At 45.7% G+C, this 20604-nt stretch overlaps 1 protein-coding gene across 8 annotated transcripts in view; it reads right to left on the reverse strand.

The window, feature by feature from the left end:
- LOC115185056 (trafficking kinesin-binding protein 1) overlaps nt 1-17296 on the reverse strand; it is a 56263-nt gene extending 38967 nt beyond the window's left edge. For 3 of the 8 annotated variants that reach the window (XM_029745685.1, XM_029745691.1, XM_029745692.1), the window contains exons 1-2: nt 15821-15961; nt 14639-14833 (exon numbers count right to left, since the gene is read on the reverse strand). In XM_029745685.1, the coding sequence (XP_029601545.1) occupies nt 14639-14833; nt 15821-15836 (211 nt within the window). In that variant the 5' untranslated portion in view covers nt 15837-15961. Of the gene's footprint in view, nt 1-1138; nt 1362-12167; nt 12471-14638; nt 14834-15820; nt 15962-17204 lie in introns of those variants that run through there. The other 5 variants (XM_029745686.1, XM_029745687.1, XM_029745689.1 and 2 more) reach the window with 5 other exon arrangements.
- Between the last annotated feature and the right edge of the window lie 3308 nt (nt 17297-20604).

Genomic DNA, 20604 nt, shown 5'->3' on the forward strand with positions numbered 1-20604 from the left:
GCAGTTAACCCACCGTTCCTAGGCCGTCATTGAAAATAAGAATGTGTTCTTAACTGACTTGCCTAGTTAAATAAAGTTCTATAAAAAAAATTATAATAAAAAATAATAATCGGCCAAATCGGCGTCCAAAAATACCGATTTCCGATTGTTGTGAAAACTTGAAATCAGCCCTAATTAAATCGGCCATTCCGATTAATCGGTCGACCTCTAGCCTGAAGACCTCCCGGCTACTTGTTCTGTTGATGCCATCAGAAGTCTGATGACCTGCCGGCTGCCTGTTCTGTTGATGCTATCAGAAGTCTGATGACCTGCCGGCTGCCTGTTCTGTTCTGTTGATAACATCAGAAGTCTGAAGACCTGCCGGCTGCCTGTTCTGTTCTGTTGATGCTATCAGAAGTCTGATGACCTGCCGGCTGCCTGTTCTGTTCTGTTGATGCTATCAGAAGCCTAAAGACCTGTGGGCTGCCTGTTCTGTTGATGCTATCAGAAGCCTAAAGACCTGTGGGCTGCCTGTTCTGTTGATGCTATCAGAAGCCTGATGACCTGCTGGCTGCCTGTTCTGCTGGGTTGATGCTATCAGAAGTCTGATGACCTGCCGGCTGCCTGTTCTGTTGATGCTACCAGAAGTCTGATGACCTGCTGGCTGCCTGTTCTGCTGGGTTGATGCTATCAGAAGTCTGATGACCTGCTGGCTGCCTGTTCTGCTGGGTTGATGCTATCAGAAGTCTGATGACCTGCTGGCTGCCTGTTCTGCTGGGTTGATGCTATCAGAAGTATGATGACCTGCCGGCTACCTGTTCTGTTGATGCCATCACAAGTCTGATGACCTGCCAGCTGCCTGTTCTGTTCTGTTGATAATATCAGAAGCCTGAAGAACTACCGGCTGCCTGTTCTGTTGATGCTATCAGAAGTCTGAAGACCTGCTGGCTGCCTGTTCTGTTGTTGCTATCAGAAGTCTGAAGACCTGCTGGCTGCCTGTGTTGATGCTATCAGAAGTCTGATGACCTGCCGGCTGCCTGTTCTGTTGATGCTATCAGAAGGGAGAATTCCATGTTTACTCTGAATACAAACAACTTAGTAAATGTCCACCATGTGAATGAGAGGAGCAGCAAAGCTCCCAGAACTCCAGTTAGTATACCTTCTTGCAGAGTACGCTGCTCTTCATCCTCCTCCCTCTCCTCCTCCTCATCACAGTGGTCAGGTGAACAGACATACTCCAAGCTGTCCTCTGGGGTGCTGTGACAGAGCAGTGACATGCTAACACCAACACTAGGCTAGTGGGGCCCAACAGAGCCGAGCTGTCTCAAGTCCAAAGCCATGTCTAAGTGTGTGTGTGTGTGTGAGACAGTCAGTCTCAGTCAGCGAGAGAGTGTGTGTGTGTCTAAGTCAGTGTGTGTGTGTTTGTGTGAGGACAGCAAGGCACGTCTGTCACCCAGTCACAGACACTCCCTCCTCCTGCTCCCTCTCCCTCTATTGTCCATGACCAGAAGACAGCCCACTGTGGAACCAGAGCAGGGGAGTGGCACTAAACTATTCTCAGACTGACAGGACTTTGAATCTTTAGATTAGAGCATGGAGTCAATTCAAAATGTCAGCTATGTGACAAGGACTAATATAACCATATAATAAGTTAAAGTTTTATCCCTATCAAGTCTAAATGAGTCTATTTGCTCACCCCCCTTTTCAAGCGATGAAATGGTATCTTCCACCAGACTCCATGGAAACAGCGCAAGGCGGAGCACACAAGACACATACACCTGTTGTAAGGGTGGGGCCCCAGCCTGCCTCACCACAGTCAAATCCACAGGTGACACAATTTGCACATGGATACTTATTCAAAGCAGAAGCTACATATTGAGAGCCAAATAACAGAACAGGAACCATTAGGAAATACAGAGCTTGATGAAATAGCATACAGGAAGAAGAGTATGCATACTGAACAAAAATATAAATGCAACATGCAACAGTTTATCAGGTAAATCAGTCAATTTAAAATAAACAAATTAGGCCTTAATCTATGGATTTCACCTGACTGGGAACACCGATATGCATCTGTTGGTCACAGATACAGTAAATGATACTAGTTTAGCATGTGGAAATAGAGAAGCCATCTAGTTTCTAAACCAGTATGGGTTATTCCACCCTATAGAAAATAACATGACACTCAATGTTACACATTAGACCACAATTCTAATCAATCGACACCCACTGGCTTTATCAAACTAGTCACATTGAGAGCAATGCAACAGTAAACAAATCATCAACATTCCAGTGACAAATGTAAACGGCAAGACAAACTATTATTGGTGTGAAAGCCAGTTAGTCAGTTAACTTGTGACAAAAACATCGTTATGTCCATAACGGCTGATAAAAACATCGTTATGCCAATAACGGCTGATAAAAACATCGTTATGCCCATAACGGCTGATAAAAACATCGTTATGCCCATAACGGCTGATAAAAACATCGTTATGTCCATAACGGCTGATAAAAACATCGTTATGTCCATAACGGCTGATAAAAACATCGTTATGCCCATAACGGCTGATAAAAACATCGTTATGCCCATAACGGCTGATAAAAACATCGTTATGTCCATAACGGCTGATAAAAACATCGTTATGTCCATAACGGCTGATAAAAACATCGTTATGCCCATAACGGCTGATAAAAACATCGTTATGTCCATAACGGCTGATAAAAACATCGTTATGCCCATAACGGCTGATAAAAACATCGTTATGTCCATAACGGCTGATAAAAACATCGTTATGTCCATAACGGCTGATAAAAACATCGTTATGCCCATAACGGCTGATAAAAACATCGTTATGCCCATAACGGCTGATAAAAACATCGTTATGCCCATAACGGCTGATAAAAACATCGTTATGCCCATAACGGCTGATAAAAACATCGTTATGCCCATAACGGCTGATAAAAACATCGTTATGCCCATAACGGCTGACAAAAACATCGTTATGCCCATAACGGCTGATAAAAACATCGTTATGCCCATAACGGCTGATAAAAACATCGTTATGTCCATAACGGCTGATAAAAACATCGTTATGTCCATAACGGCTGATAAAAACATCGTTATGCCCATAACGGCTGATAAAAACATCGTTATGTCCATAACGGCTGATAAAAACATCGTTATGTCCATAACGGCTGATAAAAACAGTTGATAAAAAACAACCGTGATCCCATAAATAGAACCTAGAACACCATCACCAAATATTTCACATAACTCTCCAATTAAACATGTTTACTTCAATTATCCCATGTCCAAATCATTTTCATTCATCTCATTTAACTTCTGGTAATATCCTGGGCAGTACTGTATGCTAGTGTGGGCATACTGAATGCAACCACACATTCCTATTGAAACAATACAGCATCCACAATAGCTTGTGGCTAAACCCCCAAAACAACCCCCACCTCACAGCCTCCCTGTCTGCCTCAGAGGCCCTTTTTGTGTGCACTGGTAAAGTTCCCAGCATGGAGAGACTGGAGGAGGACAGCCTCTCTCACCTCCCTCCAACTCCCCCTCCCAGGCCAATAGAACTGTAAGCCCTGGGCTTTGTGAGCAGGGAAGAGATGGAGGAGGGTAGCGGAAAGGGAGGAGGAGAGGAGTACTGTAGGAAGAGGGGAGGGAAGGCTGGCAGAGTTTTGCTGGCAGCCTTCCCTCCCCACTCCAGTGGGGAGATGTACATGGTGCATGCCCTCCCCACTGCCTAAGTGATCAATATTCTGAGCATCACCCAGGGCTGTGTCCCTGCCAGACTCCCAGCCATGTGATCACGGAGCTAGGCCCATCCAGGCAGCTCTGAGCCTGTCCAGACTGTCTCTGGCTGCCCCTGGCTGCCCCTGGCCTTCTGGAGCCTACTTCTGGCTGTAGCCCACTGAGCCACCAGTCTCCACAGCCCAACCTCCCCTCCAAACCTTCCCCTGCTTCCATGTACTGCCTGCTTCATTATGAGCCCCAGTCTCCACAGATCATCCTCCCCTCCAAACCTTCCATGTACTGTCTGCGTCCTTATGAGCCCCAGTCTCCACAGCACAACCTCCCCTCCAAAGCTTCCATGTACTGTCTGCTTCATTATGAGCCCCAGTCTCCACAGAACAACCTCCCCTCCAAACCTTCCCCTGCTTCCATGTACTGTCTGCTTCATTATGAGCCCCAGTCTCCACAGCACAACCTCCCCTCCAAACCTTCCATGTACTGTCTGCTTCATTATGAGCCCCAGTCTCCACAGAACAACCTCCCCTCCAAACCTTCCATGTACTGTCTGCTTCATTATGAGCCCCAGTCTCCACAGCACAACCTCCCCTCCAAACCTTCCATGTACTGTCTGCTTCATTATGAGCCCCAGTCTCCACAGAACAACCTCCCCTCCAAACCTTCCATGTACTGTCTGCTTCATTATGAGCCCCAGTCTCCACAGCACAACCTCCCCTCCAAACCTTCCATGTACTGTCTGCTTCATTATGAGCCCGTCTCCACAGCACAACCTCCCCTCCAATTCTTCCATGTACTGTCTGCTTCATTATGAGCCCCAGTCTCCACAGCACAACCTCCCCTCCAAACCTTCCATGTACTGTCTGCTTCATTATGGCGACTCCATTACCCGCAGTATTAGACTTAAAACGAATCATCCAGCGATCATACACTGTTTACCAGGGGGCAGGGCTACCGACGTTAAGGCTAATCTAAAGACGTGCTGGCTAAAGCTAAAACTGGCGAGTGTAGAGAGTATAGAGATATTGTTATCCACGTCGGCACCAACGATGTTAGGATGAAACAGGCAGAGGTCACCAAGCGCAACATAGCTTCAGCATGTAAATCAGCTAGAAAGATGTGTCGGCATCGAGTAATCGTCTCTGGCCCCCTCCCAGTTAGGGGGGGTGATGAGCTCTACAGCAGAGTATCACAACTCAATCGCTGGTTGAAAACTGTTTTCTGCCCCTCCCAAAAGATAGAATTTGTAGATAATTGGCCCTCTTTCTGGGACTCACCCACAAACAGGACCAAGCCTGGCCTGTTGAGGAGTGATGGACTCCATCCAAGCTGGAGGGGTGCTCTCATCTTATCTACGAACATAGACAGGGCTCTAACTCCTCTAGCTCCACAATGAAATAGGGTGCAGGCCAGGCAGCAGGCTGTTAGCCAGCCTGCCAGCTTAGTGGAGTCTGCCACTAGCACAGTCAGTGTAGTCAGCTCAGCTATCCCCATTGAGACCGTGTCTGTGCCTCGACCTAGGTTGGGCAAAACTAAACATGGCGGTGTTCGCCTTAGCAATCTCACTAGAATAAAGACCTCCTCCATTCCTGCCATTATTGAAAGAGATCGTGATACCTCACATCTCAAAATAGGGCTACTTAATGTTAGATCCCTCACTTCAAAGGCAGTTATAGTCAATTAACTAATCACTGATCATAATCTTGATGTGATTGGCCTGACTGAAACATGGCTTAAGCCTGATGAATTTACTGTGTTAAATGAGGCCTCACCTCCTGGTTACACTAGTGACCATACCCCCGTGCATCCTGCAAAGGCGGAGGTGTTGCTAATATTTACGATAGCAAATTTCAATTTACAAAAAATCCTCCGACGTTTTCGTCTTTTGAGCTTTTAGTCATGAAATCTATGCAGCCTACTCAATCACTTTTTATAGCTACTGTTTACAGGCCTCCTGGGCCATATACAGTGTTCCTCACTGAGTTCCCTGAATTCCTAATCGGACATTGTAGTCACAGCAGATAATATTCACATTTTTGGTGACTTTAATATTCACATGGAAAAGTCCACAGAACCACTCCAAAAGGCTTTTGGAGCCATCATCGACGTGGGTTTTGTCCAACGTCTCTGGACCTACTCACTGCCACAGTCATACTCTGGAGCTAGTTTTGTCCCGTGGAATAAATGTTGTGGATCTTAATGTTTTTCTTCATAATCTTGGACTATCAGACCACCATTTTATTATGTTTGCAATCTCAACAAATAATCTGCTCAGACCCCAACCAAGGAGCATCAAAAGTCGTGCTATAAATTCTCAGACAACCCAAAGATTCCTTGATGCCCTTCCAGACTCCCTAAGCCTACCCAAGGACATCAGAGGACAAAAATCAGTTAACCACCTAACTGAGGAACTCAATTTAACTTTGCGCAATACCCCTAAAAACTAAAAACATTTGTCATAAGAAACTAGCTCCCTGGTATACAGAAAATACACGAGCTCTGAAGCAAGCTTCCAGAAAATTGGAACGGAAATGGCGCCACACCAAACTGGAAGTCTTCCGACTAGCTTGGAAAGACAGTACCGTGCAGTATCGAAGAGCCCTCACTGCTGCTCGATCGTCCTATTTTTCCAACTTAATTGAGGAAAATAAGAACAATCCGAAATTTCTTTTTGATACTGTCGCAAAGCTAACTAAAAAAGCAGCATTCCCCAAGAGAGGATGGCTCTCACTTCAGCAGTAATGAATTCATGAACTTCTTTGAGGAAAAGATCATGATCATTAGAAAGCAAATTACGGACTTCTCTTTAAATCTGCGTATTCCTCCAAAGCTCCGTTGTCCTGAGTCTGCACAACTCTGCCAGGACCTAGGATCAAGGGAGACACTAAAGTGTTTTAGTACTATATCGCTTGACACAATGATGAAAATAATTATGGCCTCTAAACCTTCAAGCTGCATACTGGACCCTATTCCAACTAAACTACTGAAAGAGCTGCTTCCTGTGCTTGGCCCTCCTATGTTGAACATAATAAACGGTTCTCTATCCACCGGATGTGTACCAAACTCACTAAAAGTGGCAGTAATAAAGCCTCTCTTGAAAAAGCCAAACCTTGACCCAGAAAATATTTAAAAAACTAAATCGGCCTATATCGAATCTTCCATTCCTCTCAAACATTTTACAAAAAGCTGTTGCGCAGCAACTCACTGCCTTCCTGAAGACAAACAATGTATACGAAACGCTTCAGTCTGGTTTTAGACCCCATCATAGCACTGAGACTGCACTTGTGAAGGTGGTAAATTACCTTTTAATGATGTCAGACCGAGGCTCTGTATCTGTCCTCGTGCTCCTAGATCTTAGTGCTGCTTTTGATACCATCGATCACCACATTCTTTTCGAGAGATTGGAAACCCAAATTGGTCTACACGGACAAGTTCTGGCCTGGTTTAGATCTTATCTGTCGGAAAGATATCAGTTTGTCTCTGTGAATGGTTTGTCCTCTGACAAATCAACTGTAAATTTCGGTGTTCCTCAAGGTTCCGTTTTAGGACCACAATTGTTTTCACTATATATTTTACCTCTTGGGGATGTCATTCGAAAACATAATGTTAAATTTCACTGCTATGCGGATGACACACAGCTGTACATTTCAATGAAACATGGTGAAGCCCCAAAATTGCCCTCGCTAGAAGCCTATGTTTCAGACATAAGGAAGTGGATGGCTGCAAACTTTCTACTTTTAAACTCGGCCAAAACAGAGATGCTTGTTCTAGGTCCCAAGAAACAAAGAGATCTTCTGTTAAATCTGATTGGTTGTATAGTCGTCTCAAATAAAACTGAAGGACCTCGGCGTTACTCTGGACCCTGATCTCTCTTTTGAAGAACATATCAAGACTGTTTCAAGGGCAGCTTTTTTCCATCTATGTAACATTGCAAAAATCAGAAACTTTCTGTACACAAAAGATGCAGAAAAATTAATCCATGCTTTTGTTACTTCTAGGTTGGACTACTGCAATGCTCTACTTTCCGGCTACCCGGATAAAGCACTAAATAAACTTCAGTTAGTGCTAAATATAGCTGCTAGAATCCTGACTAGAACCAAAAAATTTGATCATATTACTCCAGTGTTAGCCACCCTACACTGGCTTCCTGTTAAGGCAAGGGCTGATTTCAAGGTTTTACTGATAACCTACAAAGCATTACATGGGCTTGCTCCTACCTATCTTTCCGATTTGGTCCTGCCATACATACCTACACGTACGCTGCTGTCACAAGACGCAGGCCTCCTAATTGTCCCTAGAATTTCTAAGCAAACAGCTGAAGACAGGGCTTTCTCCTATAGAGCTCAATTTTTATGGAATAGTCTGCCTACCCATGTGAGAGATGCAGACTCGGTCTCAACCTTTAAGTCTTTACTGAAGACTCATCTCTTCAGTGGGTCCTATGATTGAGTGTAGTCTGGCCCAGGAGTGTGAAGGTGAACGGAAAGGCTCTAGAGCAACGAACTGCCCTTGCTGTCTCTGCCTGGCCGGTTCCCCTCTCTCCACTGGGATTCTCTGCCTCTAACCCTATTACAGGGGCTGAGTCACTGGCTTATTGGTGTTCTTCCATGCCGTCCCTAGGAGGGGTGCGTCACTTGAGTGGGTTGAGTCACTGACGTGGTCTTCCTGTCTGGGTTGGCGCCGCCCCTTGGGTTGTGCCGTGGTGGAGATCTTTGTGGGCTATACTCAGCCTTGTCTCAGGATGGTAAGTTGGTGGTTGAAGATATCCCTCTAGTGGTGTGGGGGCTGTGCTTTGGCAAAGTGGGTGGGGTTATATCCTTCCTGTTTGGCCCTGTCCGGGGGTATCGTCGGATGGGGCCACAGTGTCTCCTGACCCCTCCTGTCTCAGCCTCCAGTATTTATGCTGCAGTAGTTTATGTGTCGGGGGGCTAGGGTCAGTCTGTTATATCTGGAGTATTTCTCCTGTCTTATCCGGTGTCCTGTGTGAATTTAAGTATGCTCTCTCTAATTCTCTCTTTCCCTCTTTCTTTCTTTCTCTCTGTTGGAGGACCTGAGCCCTAGGACCATGCCTCAGGACTACCTGACATGATGACTACTTGCTGTCCCCAGTCCACCTGGCCGTGCTGCTGCTCCAGTTTCAACTGTTCTGCCTGTGGCTATGGAACCCTGACCTGTTCACCGGACGTGCTACCTGTTCCAGACCTGCTGTTTTCAACTCTCTAGAGACAGCAGGAGCGGTAGAGATACTCTCAATGATCGGCTATGAAAAGCCAACTGACATTTACTCTTGAGGTGCTGACTTGTTACACCCTCGACAACTGTGATTATTATTATTATTTGACCATGCTGGTCATTTATGAACATTTGAACATCTTGGCCATGTTCTGTTATAATCTCCACCCGGCACAGCCAGAAGAGGACTGGCCACCCCTCATAGCCTGGTTCCTCTCTAGGTTTCTTCCTAGGTTCTGGCCTTTCTAGGGAGTTTTTCCTAGCCACCGTGCTTCTACACCTGCATTGCTTGCTGTTTGGGGTTTTAGGCTGGGTTTCTGTACAGCACTTTGAGATATCAGCTGATGTAAAAAGGGCTATATAAATAAATTTGATTTGATTTGATTATGAGCCCCAGTCTCCACAGCACAACCTCCCCTCCAAACCTTCCATGTACTGTCTGCTTCATTATGAGTCCCCGTCTGTCAGCTCTGCTAGCGGTGGTTTGGTGTGATAATGAACGACAGGAAGGTTGGCTACACAAAGTGTATGGGACCAGGCTAGTGGCTAGGCCATTACTGGTGTTGGACGAGATCTCTAGAGACGTGTGGATAGTTGGAAAGAGATATCCACAGTACAGCACTGCAGCGTGTTTATCAACCATGTGAATATAAAACCATGTTATTTAGACTTGTCCTAACTGTTGGAGCAGACCGGTAGTAGGGGAGGTGTACATTAAAATGTCATGAAGCCCTCGCAATACAATCTACTGTAGTAAATGAGTCCTCGAACATCATATATAACAGCATTACCAAAGAGATCTTATCCAACAGAACAGGCTTCGTCTCATAATATATGACCGTCATCAATGGAAACGTCTTCAACCAAGGGTATAGGCCTAGTCAGTTGTTCTATATATAGAGCCACTGATCATGTTGGATGGCTCAATGAAAGCATCAGGGGATACAGGGATAGCTATAGTCTGCTAGGTGAAGCTGCTGTAAACATTTCCATATTATATTGCTGTGTGATGCTACTTTCCAGGACTCAGATCTATAGGACTGTTATTCTGACTGTACAGATCTATAGGACTGTTATTCTGACTGTACATATCTATAGGACTGTTATTCTGACTGTACAGATCTATAGGACTGTTATTCTGACTGTACAGATCTATAGGACTGTTATTCTGACTGTACAGATCTATAGGACTGTTATTCTGACTGTACAGATGTATAGGACTGTTAGTCTGACTGTACAGATCTATAGGACTGTTATTCTGACTGTACATATCTATAGGACTGTTATTCTGACTGTACAGATCTATAGGACTGTTATTCTGACTGTACAGATCTATAGGACTGTTATTCTGACTGTACAGATCTATAGGACTGTTATTCTGACTGTACATATCTATAGGACTGTTATTCTGACTGTACATATCTATAGGACTGTTATTCTGACTGTACAGATCTATATGACTGTTATTCTGACTGTACAGATCTATAGGACTGTTATTCTGACTGTACAGATCTATAGGACTGTTAGTCTGACTGTACAGATCTATAGGACTGTTCTTCTGACTGTACATATCTATAGGACTGTTCTTCTGACTGTACAGATCTATAGGACTGTTATTCTGACTGTACAGATCTATAGGACTGTTATTCTGACTGTACAGATCTATAGGACTGTTATTCTGACTGTACATATCTATAGGACTGTTATTCTGACTGTACATATCTATAGGACTGTTAGTCTGACTGTACAGATCTATAGGACTGTTATTCTGACTGTACAGATCTATAGGACTGTTATTCTGACTGTACAGATCTATAGGACTGTTATTCTGACTGTACATATCTATAGGACTGTTATTCTGACTGTACAGATCTATAGGACTGTTATTCTGACTGTACAGATCTATAGGACTGTTATTCTGACTGTACAGATCTATAGGACTGTTATTCTGACTGTACAGATCTATAGGACTGTTATTCTGACTGTACAGATCTATAGGACTGTTATTCTGACTGTACAGATCTATAGGACTGTTATTCTGACTGTACAGATCTATAGGACTGTTATTCTGACTGTACAGATCTATAGGACTGTTATTCTGACTGTACAGATCTATAGGACTGTTATTCTGACTGTACAGATCTATAGGACTGTTATTCTGACTGTACATATCTATAGGACTGTTATTCTGACTGTACATATCTATAGGACTGTTATTCTGACTGTACAGATCTATAGGACTGTTATCTGACTGTACAGATCTATAGGACTGTTATTCTGACTGTACAGATCTATAGGACTGTTATTCTGACTGTACAGATCTATAGGACTGTTATTCTGACTGTACAGATCTATAGGACTGTTATTCTGACTGTACATATCTATAGGACTGTTATTCTGACTGTACAGATCTATAGGACTGTTATTCTGACTGTACAGATCTATAGGACTGTTAGTCTGACTGTACAGATCTATAGGACTGTTAGTCTGACTGTACAGACGTATAGGACTGTTAGTCTGACTGTACAGATCTATAGGACTGTTATTCTGACTGTACAGATCTATAGGACTGTTATTCTGACTGTACAGATCTATAGGACTGTTATTCTGACTGTACAGATCTATAGGACTGCTATACATCCCTCTACTCCCATTCTCTCTGTCACATACACACACATTGGCAGGGCAATACTAAAGCTCCATGGGTAGTCAGTCCACTATGAAAAACCACCTTGTCATTCCCCTTCGTTGCCACATTTACATAGCAGCCTTGTTTTGTGGTGCCACGGTTTGTGTTGCTCCTAATTCACCCTGGTTACAACCAACAGAAGCTGAAATCACATCCAACACAACCAAATGATAGTAAGAGAATTAGCTACAGCCTCGTCCTACAGCCATGGCCTCCTTGGCTGAGGTAAACTTAGTTAAATGCACCTGTTATCAGACAGACCAGAGTGAAGCAACACAGCAGCCCCTGGCTCAGTGGTTCCAGCCTCATGTGACTGACGCAATACATACTGGAGCCAAGAGAGAGACCATTATACAGTCAATGGTCTATAACCACCCTACCAGCAAAATCATCCCCTCTAGCCCTCCTCCCTGCCCCTCTCCCTCCCCTTCCCCACATATAGCCCCATTAACAGCACAGTTAGATAACAGCTAGCTGGATAACTGTCCCGATCAGGCTTACCATCTGTGCATTCCTCATAGTACCAGTCTAGCTCATAGTAATCCGCCTCCACAAATTTCTGCATACTCAGTCCCCTTCAGCTGAGAGGAGCGTCACCATCTTCTCCTGTCCTGCTGCGGAGGTCACGAGAACACCTGCCCGTCCTTTCATTACATACTCTGAGTTCTCTAGGAGTTTACCATGATGAGGAGACCACGTGGAACAGCACATTTTATCACTGGTACCAGAGCGGAAGGATGGGAGGGAGAGGAAAGAGAGAAAGAGATATTTCCCAAAAAGCAACGCAGCCCAAAACACAGTAATGCAGCAGGGATGTGTTGCTGCCTGGTGGTGAGTCAAGGTTGTATCACAAATGAGGGAGGGGCCTGGGGAGGGCCAAGAGCCAATGAGGAAGGGAAATGTCAGAGGCATGCTCCTCCCTCTGAACTGTTTCGTCAATAGCAACCTGCTTTCGCCCCTCCTCTCTCTCCTTGGCTCACCCTCCCCTTCTCACAACAGTACATCCTTCTGTGAGGTTGCCATGGAGACTGGCTCCCTACTCCAGCACTGAGTAGCATCTGAATGCAGGCTAGTGTTGCTACTGCTGCTGCCTCTGTATGCGACCAGCTCTCTGTTCATATCTGCCTGGTCTGGTACAACACCTCTACTACAGGGCAGGGAGTTCACCTTGCTGAATGATATTAACAAATCATTCAATAGGTTTATAGTGGAGAACATAGTTCTCTCCCCCACACTGATTTACAGCAGGATAATATCTGAGATGCTTCTACTTCTTAAATAGCATGTCCCTTTGATAAAGAGTACACTGACTAATTCTAACACCACTTGACAGTCAGACAATAAAAAGGTCAGATGTAATTTTAGAGACAGCCATTAATCAAACAATGAGGATTATTATTTCAGCGATTATAGAAACACTTCCTCAACCTGCCTGCTGACTGATTCAAGGCTGTATAATGCCATCAGTATTGCATCATATGGAGTGTAATGCGTCTGTGGTAGAAGATGCATCAGAGTAGGAGTGGCCCATCAGGAATCAGCTGACTAGCCAGATGACCAATGAACCACCCTGCTGCCTATCCTCCTTGTGACGTCACAATCACAGGTGACAAGACCAGAAATGACAAGACAGTGACAAAAACAGAATTGACAAAACCAGATTGGTGACATAAATCTCTATAGCCTAGTTCTGAATTTAATCAAGGAGTAGAGTACAATATCTAAAACCATCTATCAAAGAATATCAGTTTGGGAGGTTTGTATTACGCTGCACAAATGTGACAACAAAGTGGTCTTGTCTTGTGAGAACACTGGAGTCTATCCTTTAAGTCAGTATCAGTAACTATTTTTAACCAATGCTGCAGGACTGTCCTTGTAGTCTACATCTGCGACAACGTAATCAGAGTATTAAAGCATCTGTTATTACAGCATCCTACAGTGCCGTCTTTCAGACAACAGTACAGGTACTGTATCAGCACATAACACATATCTGCTGATTGATGTTAAACTTCCTGAGCTCTACAGTATGACCTACATTCACAATAGAAGGCCGCTGACAACCAGTTGACATAAAGGTCATACACAAGGACAGATCAGTATGTGATCAGATCAGATCCTGAGTGGCGGAGCGGTCTATGGCACTGCATCGCAGTGCTAGAGGCGTCACTACAGACCCTGGGCTGTAGTGACGCAACCACCGCACAATTGGCCCAGCGTCGTCCGGGTTAGGGGAGGGTTTGGCCGGGGTAGGCCGTCATTGTAAATAAGAATTTGTTCTTAACTGACTTGCCTAGTTAAAGGTTAAATAAAGATAGAAAAAAGAAGAAAAATCCAGTCATCACACACAGCCTTGTGTCTGTCCAGCCTCATGTCTGGTTGAGACACAGACAGACGTTAGGACAGACGTCTCCCACTGAGCTGATAGCACCAGCAGCAGAGCAGACTGGCAGAGCGTGGCGCTTCAGCCTGCCTGGCACCCACGGCCCAGCGGGTATGTTTGCTGTGTCAACCAGGCCCAGCTGTCTGTCGCTGACCCATATGGGCTTAGGGCCATATTACAATGACTCTGTCTCTCTCTAACTTTCATTCCCTTTGTCTCAATCTCTGTCTGTCTCTCTGTGTTTGTATCGCTCTGTCTGTCTGCCTGTATATATCTCAGACAAACTTCCTCAGTCTCACTACGGCACCAGAATCTCAGCTGTTAGTCTTCCACCCCCATTTTTTAAATCCTTGATCTCGGCTCTAACTTGCACCATTTCCAAAAATACACTGCAATATGAGCTCAATACAATTACTAATGTGAAGGTTGAAGCGATGAACCAGTTGAATATCAAATGTGTACCAGCGTGCAACAGACCACATAAAAGGAAGAATAGAAAGCAGAGAAGTGACTAGCAGAGGGAGTGTGGAAGCCCTCGCCCCCTCGCCTGCATCATCTTTAAAAAACTACGAAATACAAACGCTGCGCTTACGGAAATACTTCAGAGTCTCCTCAATCTGCTCGACGGTGAGGTCCAGGTTGGTATCGGGGGAGAGGAGAGGGGTGTGGAGCCAGTCGTCGTGGTCATACCCGTAGATGGTGTCTGCTCTCAGCTTGTAGTGGGGCAGCTGCTCCTCCAGCAGACTGATGATCTCCACCTCTGGAAGATCAGTACTGTTACACACATCTGTAGGAGGAGAAGAGGGGAAAGGAGGAGGACAGGGGACGGAGAAGAGAGGAGATAGGAGAAGGTATGAGGGGAGGAGAAGAGAATAGGAGAGGGAGAGACTAGAGGTTAGTTTTAGCCCCCTAGAGCAGCAGGAGGTTTTGTAACAGGTGCCTGGTTGAAAAACACCAGAACAATGGCTGTTTATGTTTCAACTTCCTCATCTAGAGCAGGGTTCCCCAACTGGCGGCCCACGGCCAACTCAATATTGGGAAGGTGTTCTTAATGTTTTGTACCCTCGGTGTATGTGATTGTATACAAATGTAAGCAAGGTTTGAAATGATTATGGTTTTAGTGAAATGTTATATCTGTTTGGGCTTCTTGTGGTCAATTTGTAGTCTACAAATGATTTGTAATTAGGTTCTGACCCCAAAAAATTGTCCTACGTCAATCTAGTTAGTTAATGATCCCTGATCTAGTGAGAACGATGACAGTCTTGCTCAAGACGTACACATACCTTTCAACAAACTATTTTTAGATCCTCAGTAGACTATCCCGCTGAACAATCTGCTTTTCTAAACCATAATCAAACACAACGACCTCTGAACTATGGTCATACGTGATGATGTGTCATTGTATCTTGTTTACACATCAGAATCTTGGTAGCAGTCTGTTTACATAAAGGGAGTGCAGCAAGAGCTACTAAAAGCAGTGTAGGAGGACCTCAGGTGGCACATTGAGGAACTACAATCCTGCTGATGTCTATGAATCACAACAGTGCTACAGAACAACAAGATATGACAGTGATTTACAGAATAACTCATCCTGGAGCTGCTTTATGAAAATGAAGAGAGTGCATACAGTATACTATATAAACAAGGAGAAACTGCATAAACCCACAGACTGCAGAACATATTGGCATGGGAACTAGGAAGAAGTTCTCCTTCCAGATACTAGTTTGCGACAGTAAACTCTGTGCTTCACTGGAACATAGTGAAGTCATCTTACCAGCACTTCCTGCCATGTGATTTACTCCTTCCCTCAGCAGATCCAGATGTCCATCAGACTCCCATCCAAACACTGTTACAGCTCATCACTGTAAAACTCCTAGATAACTTCACCAGAATCACACACACTAAGAAGTGACTGAGTTGTGAATACGGAATTGAACGTCTCAGTTTATATGAGCAGGCGTGTTTCCAATCCATTTGTTCAACAGCTGCATACATAAGGCCTGCATATCTGAGGTGGCGATGACGCTCCAGCAGACAATGGTGTCCCAGATAGCCAGGCCTTAATCCAGACAGAATGGGCTGGCAGGCTGCTGAGACAGGCTAAACTGACTGACACCATGGTACTGACTGTCACCAGCAAAACCTAGCAGCATTAGCAGACTACAGCAGGGGAGTCAGACAGTCAGTCACACAGACAGTCACACACAGACTACAACACGTGGGGGGGACACTACTGTTATGGCCCATTGCCATCAATTAAAAGTAGTAAAAACATACAAATTCATAGTTAACTCCTTAAATCTCATATTTCTGCTAAATAGAGCCGATTATAGGCCTATTCTTCATATTCAGCTCAGATCTCTGAAGTGTAACCGGGATGATAAAATGCTCTATAAAAAGCTCCTGAACAACACAACAGTCAGGCCATGCAAACCAGAATAACAACAATGGCTGGAAGTGTCACATGACGTGTGTATTTATAGTCAGATCTGTAAGGCCCTGGCACTCCGCTCTGCACCCGCTGCCCCACTGTCCTTCTGTCCCCTCTACCTCTCTGGCATTCACTTCAAATCCCCAGGCTACAGTACACTACTGTAGCGCAGGGCCAATACAGGCAGAACCTACATCCAACTACACAGAAAACTAGACCCCATGGTGACAAACATTAGGCAGACAGAGAGCACAAGAGAGACAGACATGTGGGCAGTACAACTACAAACTGTCTACCTCTAGTCTAGTTCACGTTCTAGTCTTCATATCCAACCCTATCATGTTTACTAAGAGATGACTAAAACAAATGACTGAACAATAATGTGTGTATTTGAATAGGATGTATTTGCATAATCTATAGCAGTAAGATGATGTATATGAGTTGGTAACCTATTGTCCTAGTAGTCCTCATTAAAAACCAGGCTATATACTGGAACCATCCCCTTCATAACAACATGCTTAACAACCATCAATCATTTCCATAGGAAACATTATCCTTACTACTCCATAGAAATGTCAAGAAAGCAGACATTAAGTACAAAAGTAAAATCATTGAACAAACAACAATTGAAGTCCAAATAAAGTGAGGAATCCCAGTAGTTTTAAACACCAAACAAGCCCAAACCTCCCCGTAGATCCAACCCAAAGTCACGGTGTCCAGTACTCACTCATGGCGCCTCTGCCCCTTGCGCCGTGTCCTCTCACCCAGACTTACATTTTCCACTTCTACCAGGAAAGGGCAGGGCGAAGAGGAGTGGGAGACAAAAAAAGAGGGGAGGGAGGGAGATGGAGAGAGAAGAGAGGAAGGAAGAGAGAGAAGGGAGGGAGGAAGAGAGAAGGTAGAGAGAGAGAAGGGAGGGAGAGAGAGTGGGAGGGAAATAATTAAGAGTGAGAGGGAAGAAGAGAGAGTCGTAGGAAAGCGAACCCAGCTACTCTGCGTTACCATGCCTGGCATGCCACTGACGGTGGTCACATGGGGCCCTCAACCCCCACAACCCCCCCATACTGTAGCCAGCATGGCAGCACAGCCCCGCAGCACAGCCCCGCAGCACAGCCCCGCAGCACAGCCCCAACACGTCTCCATTAGGGGAACACCACCGTACGGTGTGTTACCTCAACACGTCTCCATTAGGGGAACACCACCGTACGGTGCGTTACCTCAACACGTCTCCATTAGGGGAACACCACCGTACGGTGCGTTACCTCAACACGTCTCTATTAGGGGAACGCTACCGTACGGTGCGTTACCTCAACACGTCTCCATTAGGGGAACGCTACCGTACGGTGCGTTACCTCAACACGTCTCCATTAGGGGAACACCACCGTACGGTGCGTTACCTCAACACGTCTCCATTAGGGGAACACTACCGTACGGTGCGTTACCTCAACACGTCTCTATTAGGGGAACACCACCGTACGGTGCGTTACCTCAACACGTCTCTATTAGGGGAACGCTACCGTACGGTGCGTTACCTCAACACGTCTCCATTAGGGGAACGCTACCGTACGGTGCGTTACCTCAACACGTCTCCATTAGGGGAACACCACCGTACGGTGCGTTACCTCAACACGTCTCCATTAGGGGAACACTACCGTACGGTGCGTTACCTCAACACGTCTCTATTAGGGGAACACTACCGTACGGTGCGTTACCTCAACACGTCTCCATTAGGGGAACACTACCGTACGGCGTGTTACCTCAACACGTCTCCATTAGGGGAACACTACCGTACGGTGTGTTACCTCAACACGTCTCCATTAGGGGAACACCACCGTACGGTGCGTTACCTCAACACGTCTCCATTAGGGGAACACTACCGTACGGTGTGTTACCTCAACACGTCTCCATTAGGGGAACACTACCGTACGGTGTGTTACCTCAACACGTCTCCATTAGGGGAACACTACCGTACGGTGTGTTACCTCAACACGTCTCCATTAGGGGAACACCACCGTACGGTGTGTTACCTCAACACGTCTCCATTAGGGGAACACTACCGTACGGTGTGTTACCTCAACACGTCTCCATTAGGGGAACACTACCGTACGGTGTGTTACCTCAACACGTCTCCATTAGGGGAACACCACCGTACGGTGTGTTAACTCAACACGTCTCCATTAGGGGAACACTACCGTACGGTGCGTTACCTCAACACGTCTCCATTAGGGGAACACTACCGTACGGTGTGCTACCTCAACACGTCTCCATTAGGGGAACACTACCGTACGGTGTGTTACCTCAACACGTCTCCATTAGGGGAACACTACCGTACGGTGTGTTACCTCAACACGTCTCCATTAGGGGAACACTACCGTACGGTGCGTTACCTCAACACGTCTCCATTAGGGGAACACTACCGTACGGTGCGTTACCTCAACACGTCTCCATTAGGGGAACACCACCGTACGGTGCGTTACCTCAACACGTCTCCATTAGGGGAACACCACCGTACGGTGCGTTACCTCAACACGTCTCCATTAGGGGAACGCTACCGTACGGCGCGTTACCTCAACACGTCTCCATTAGGGGAACACTACCGTACGGTGCGTTACCTCAACACGTCTCCATTAGGGGAACACTACCGTACTGTGTGCTACCCCAACACGTCTCCAGAGAGATCCAGCCAACGCTTGCGCCCACACAGGGTCGATTTGACACACACACACACACACACACACGGACTAAAGCCAATAAACATTTGTGAGAACCCTAGAAACCTGAATAAAACCCGAACGAATCAAGCATATTAAAGTGTAAAACTGTTCTGTAGGACGTGGGTCACCTAAGATACAGACGTAAACATGCTATTCCACACGTTAACAGTGCTGGGGGAGAGACAGAGAGCAGCATCTGATTCAGTGTGCTCCAGGACGACAGGGAGGGAATCAGAAGGCTGTAGACACAACAGAGCAGAACAGCTGCTGATTGTTCCTTTCCCCTACTTCAGGACAACCACTGTTCTCCACCTATCCAGCCACTGCTGTGGTAGAGCACCAGCATGTCTACAACTACATGTCTGATAAGAAATGACACTCAGTACTGACAACACCAGGAGGCTTGATTCTTCAGCCTTAGGTCTGCCCGCTGCCTGTTTAATAAGCCCCCTCCATTACCCTGGCTATGGTTGTAATAAGCCCCCTCCATTTCCCTGGCTATGGTTGTAATAAGCCCCCTCCATTTCCCTGGCTATGGTTGTAATAAGCCCCGTCAATTTCCCTGGCTATGGTTGTAATAAGCCCCCTCCATTTCCCTGGCTATGGTTGTAATAAGCCCTCTCCATTTCCCTAGCTATGGTTGTAATAAGCCCCCTCCATTTCCCTGGCTATGGTTGTAATAAGCCCCCTCCATTTCCCTGGCTATGGTTGTAATATGCCCCCTCCATTACCCTGGCTATGGTTGTAATAAGCCCCCTCCCTTACCCTGGCTATGGTTGTAATAAGCCCCCTCCATTACCCTGGCTATGGTTGTAATAAGCCCCCTCCATTACCCTGGCTATGGTTGTAATAAGCCCCCTCCATTACCCTGGCTATGGTTGTAATAAGCCCCCTCCATTACCCTGGCTATGGTTGTAATAAGCCGCCTCCATTACCCTGGCTATGGTTGTAATAAGCCCCCTACATTACCCTGGCTATGGTTGTAATAAGCCCCCTACATTACCCTGGCTATGGTTGTAATAAGCCCCCTACATTACCCTGGCTATGGTTGTAATAAGCCCCCTACATTACCCTGGCTATGGTTGTAATAAGCCCCCTACATTACACTGGCTATAGTTGTAATAAGCCCTCTCCATTACCCTGGCTATGGTTGTAATAAGCCCCCTCCATTACCCTGGCTATGGTTGTAATAAGCCGCCTCCATTACCCTGGCTATGGTTGTAATAAGCCCCCTACATTACCCTGGCTATGGTTGTAATAAGCCCCCTACATTACCCTGGCTATGGTTGTAATAAGCCCCCTACATTACACTGGCTATAGTTGTAATAAGCCCCCTACATTACCCTGGCTATGGTTGTAATAAGCCCCCTACATTACACTGGCTATGGTTGGAATTCATGTGGTCTTGCCAAG

This window comes from Salmo trutta, chromosome 3, assembly GCF_901001165.1.
Source record: "Salmo trutta chromosome 3, fSalTru1.1, whole genome shotgun sequence".
NCBI classification, from domain to species: Eukaryota; Metazoa; Chordata; class Actinopteri; order Salmoniformes; family Salmonidae; genus Salmo; species Salmo trutta.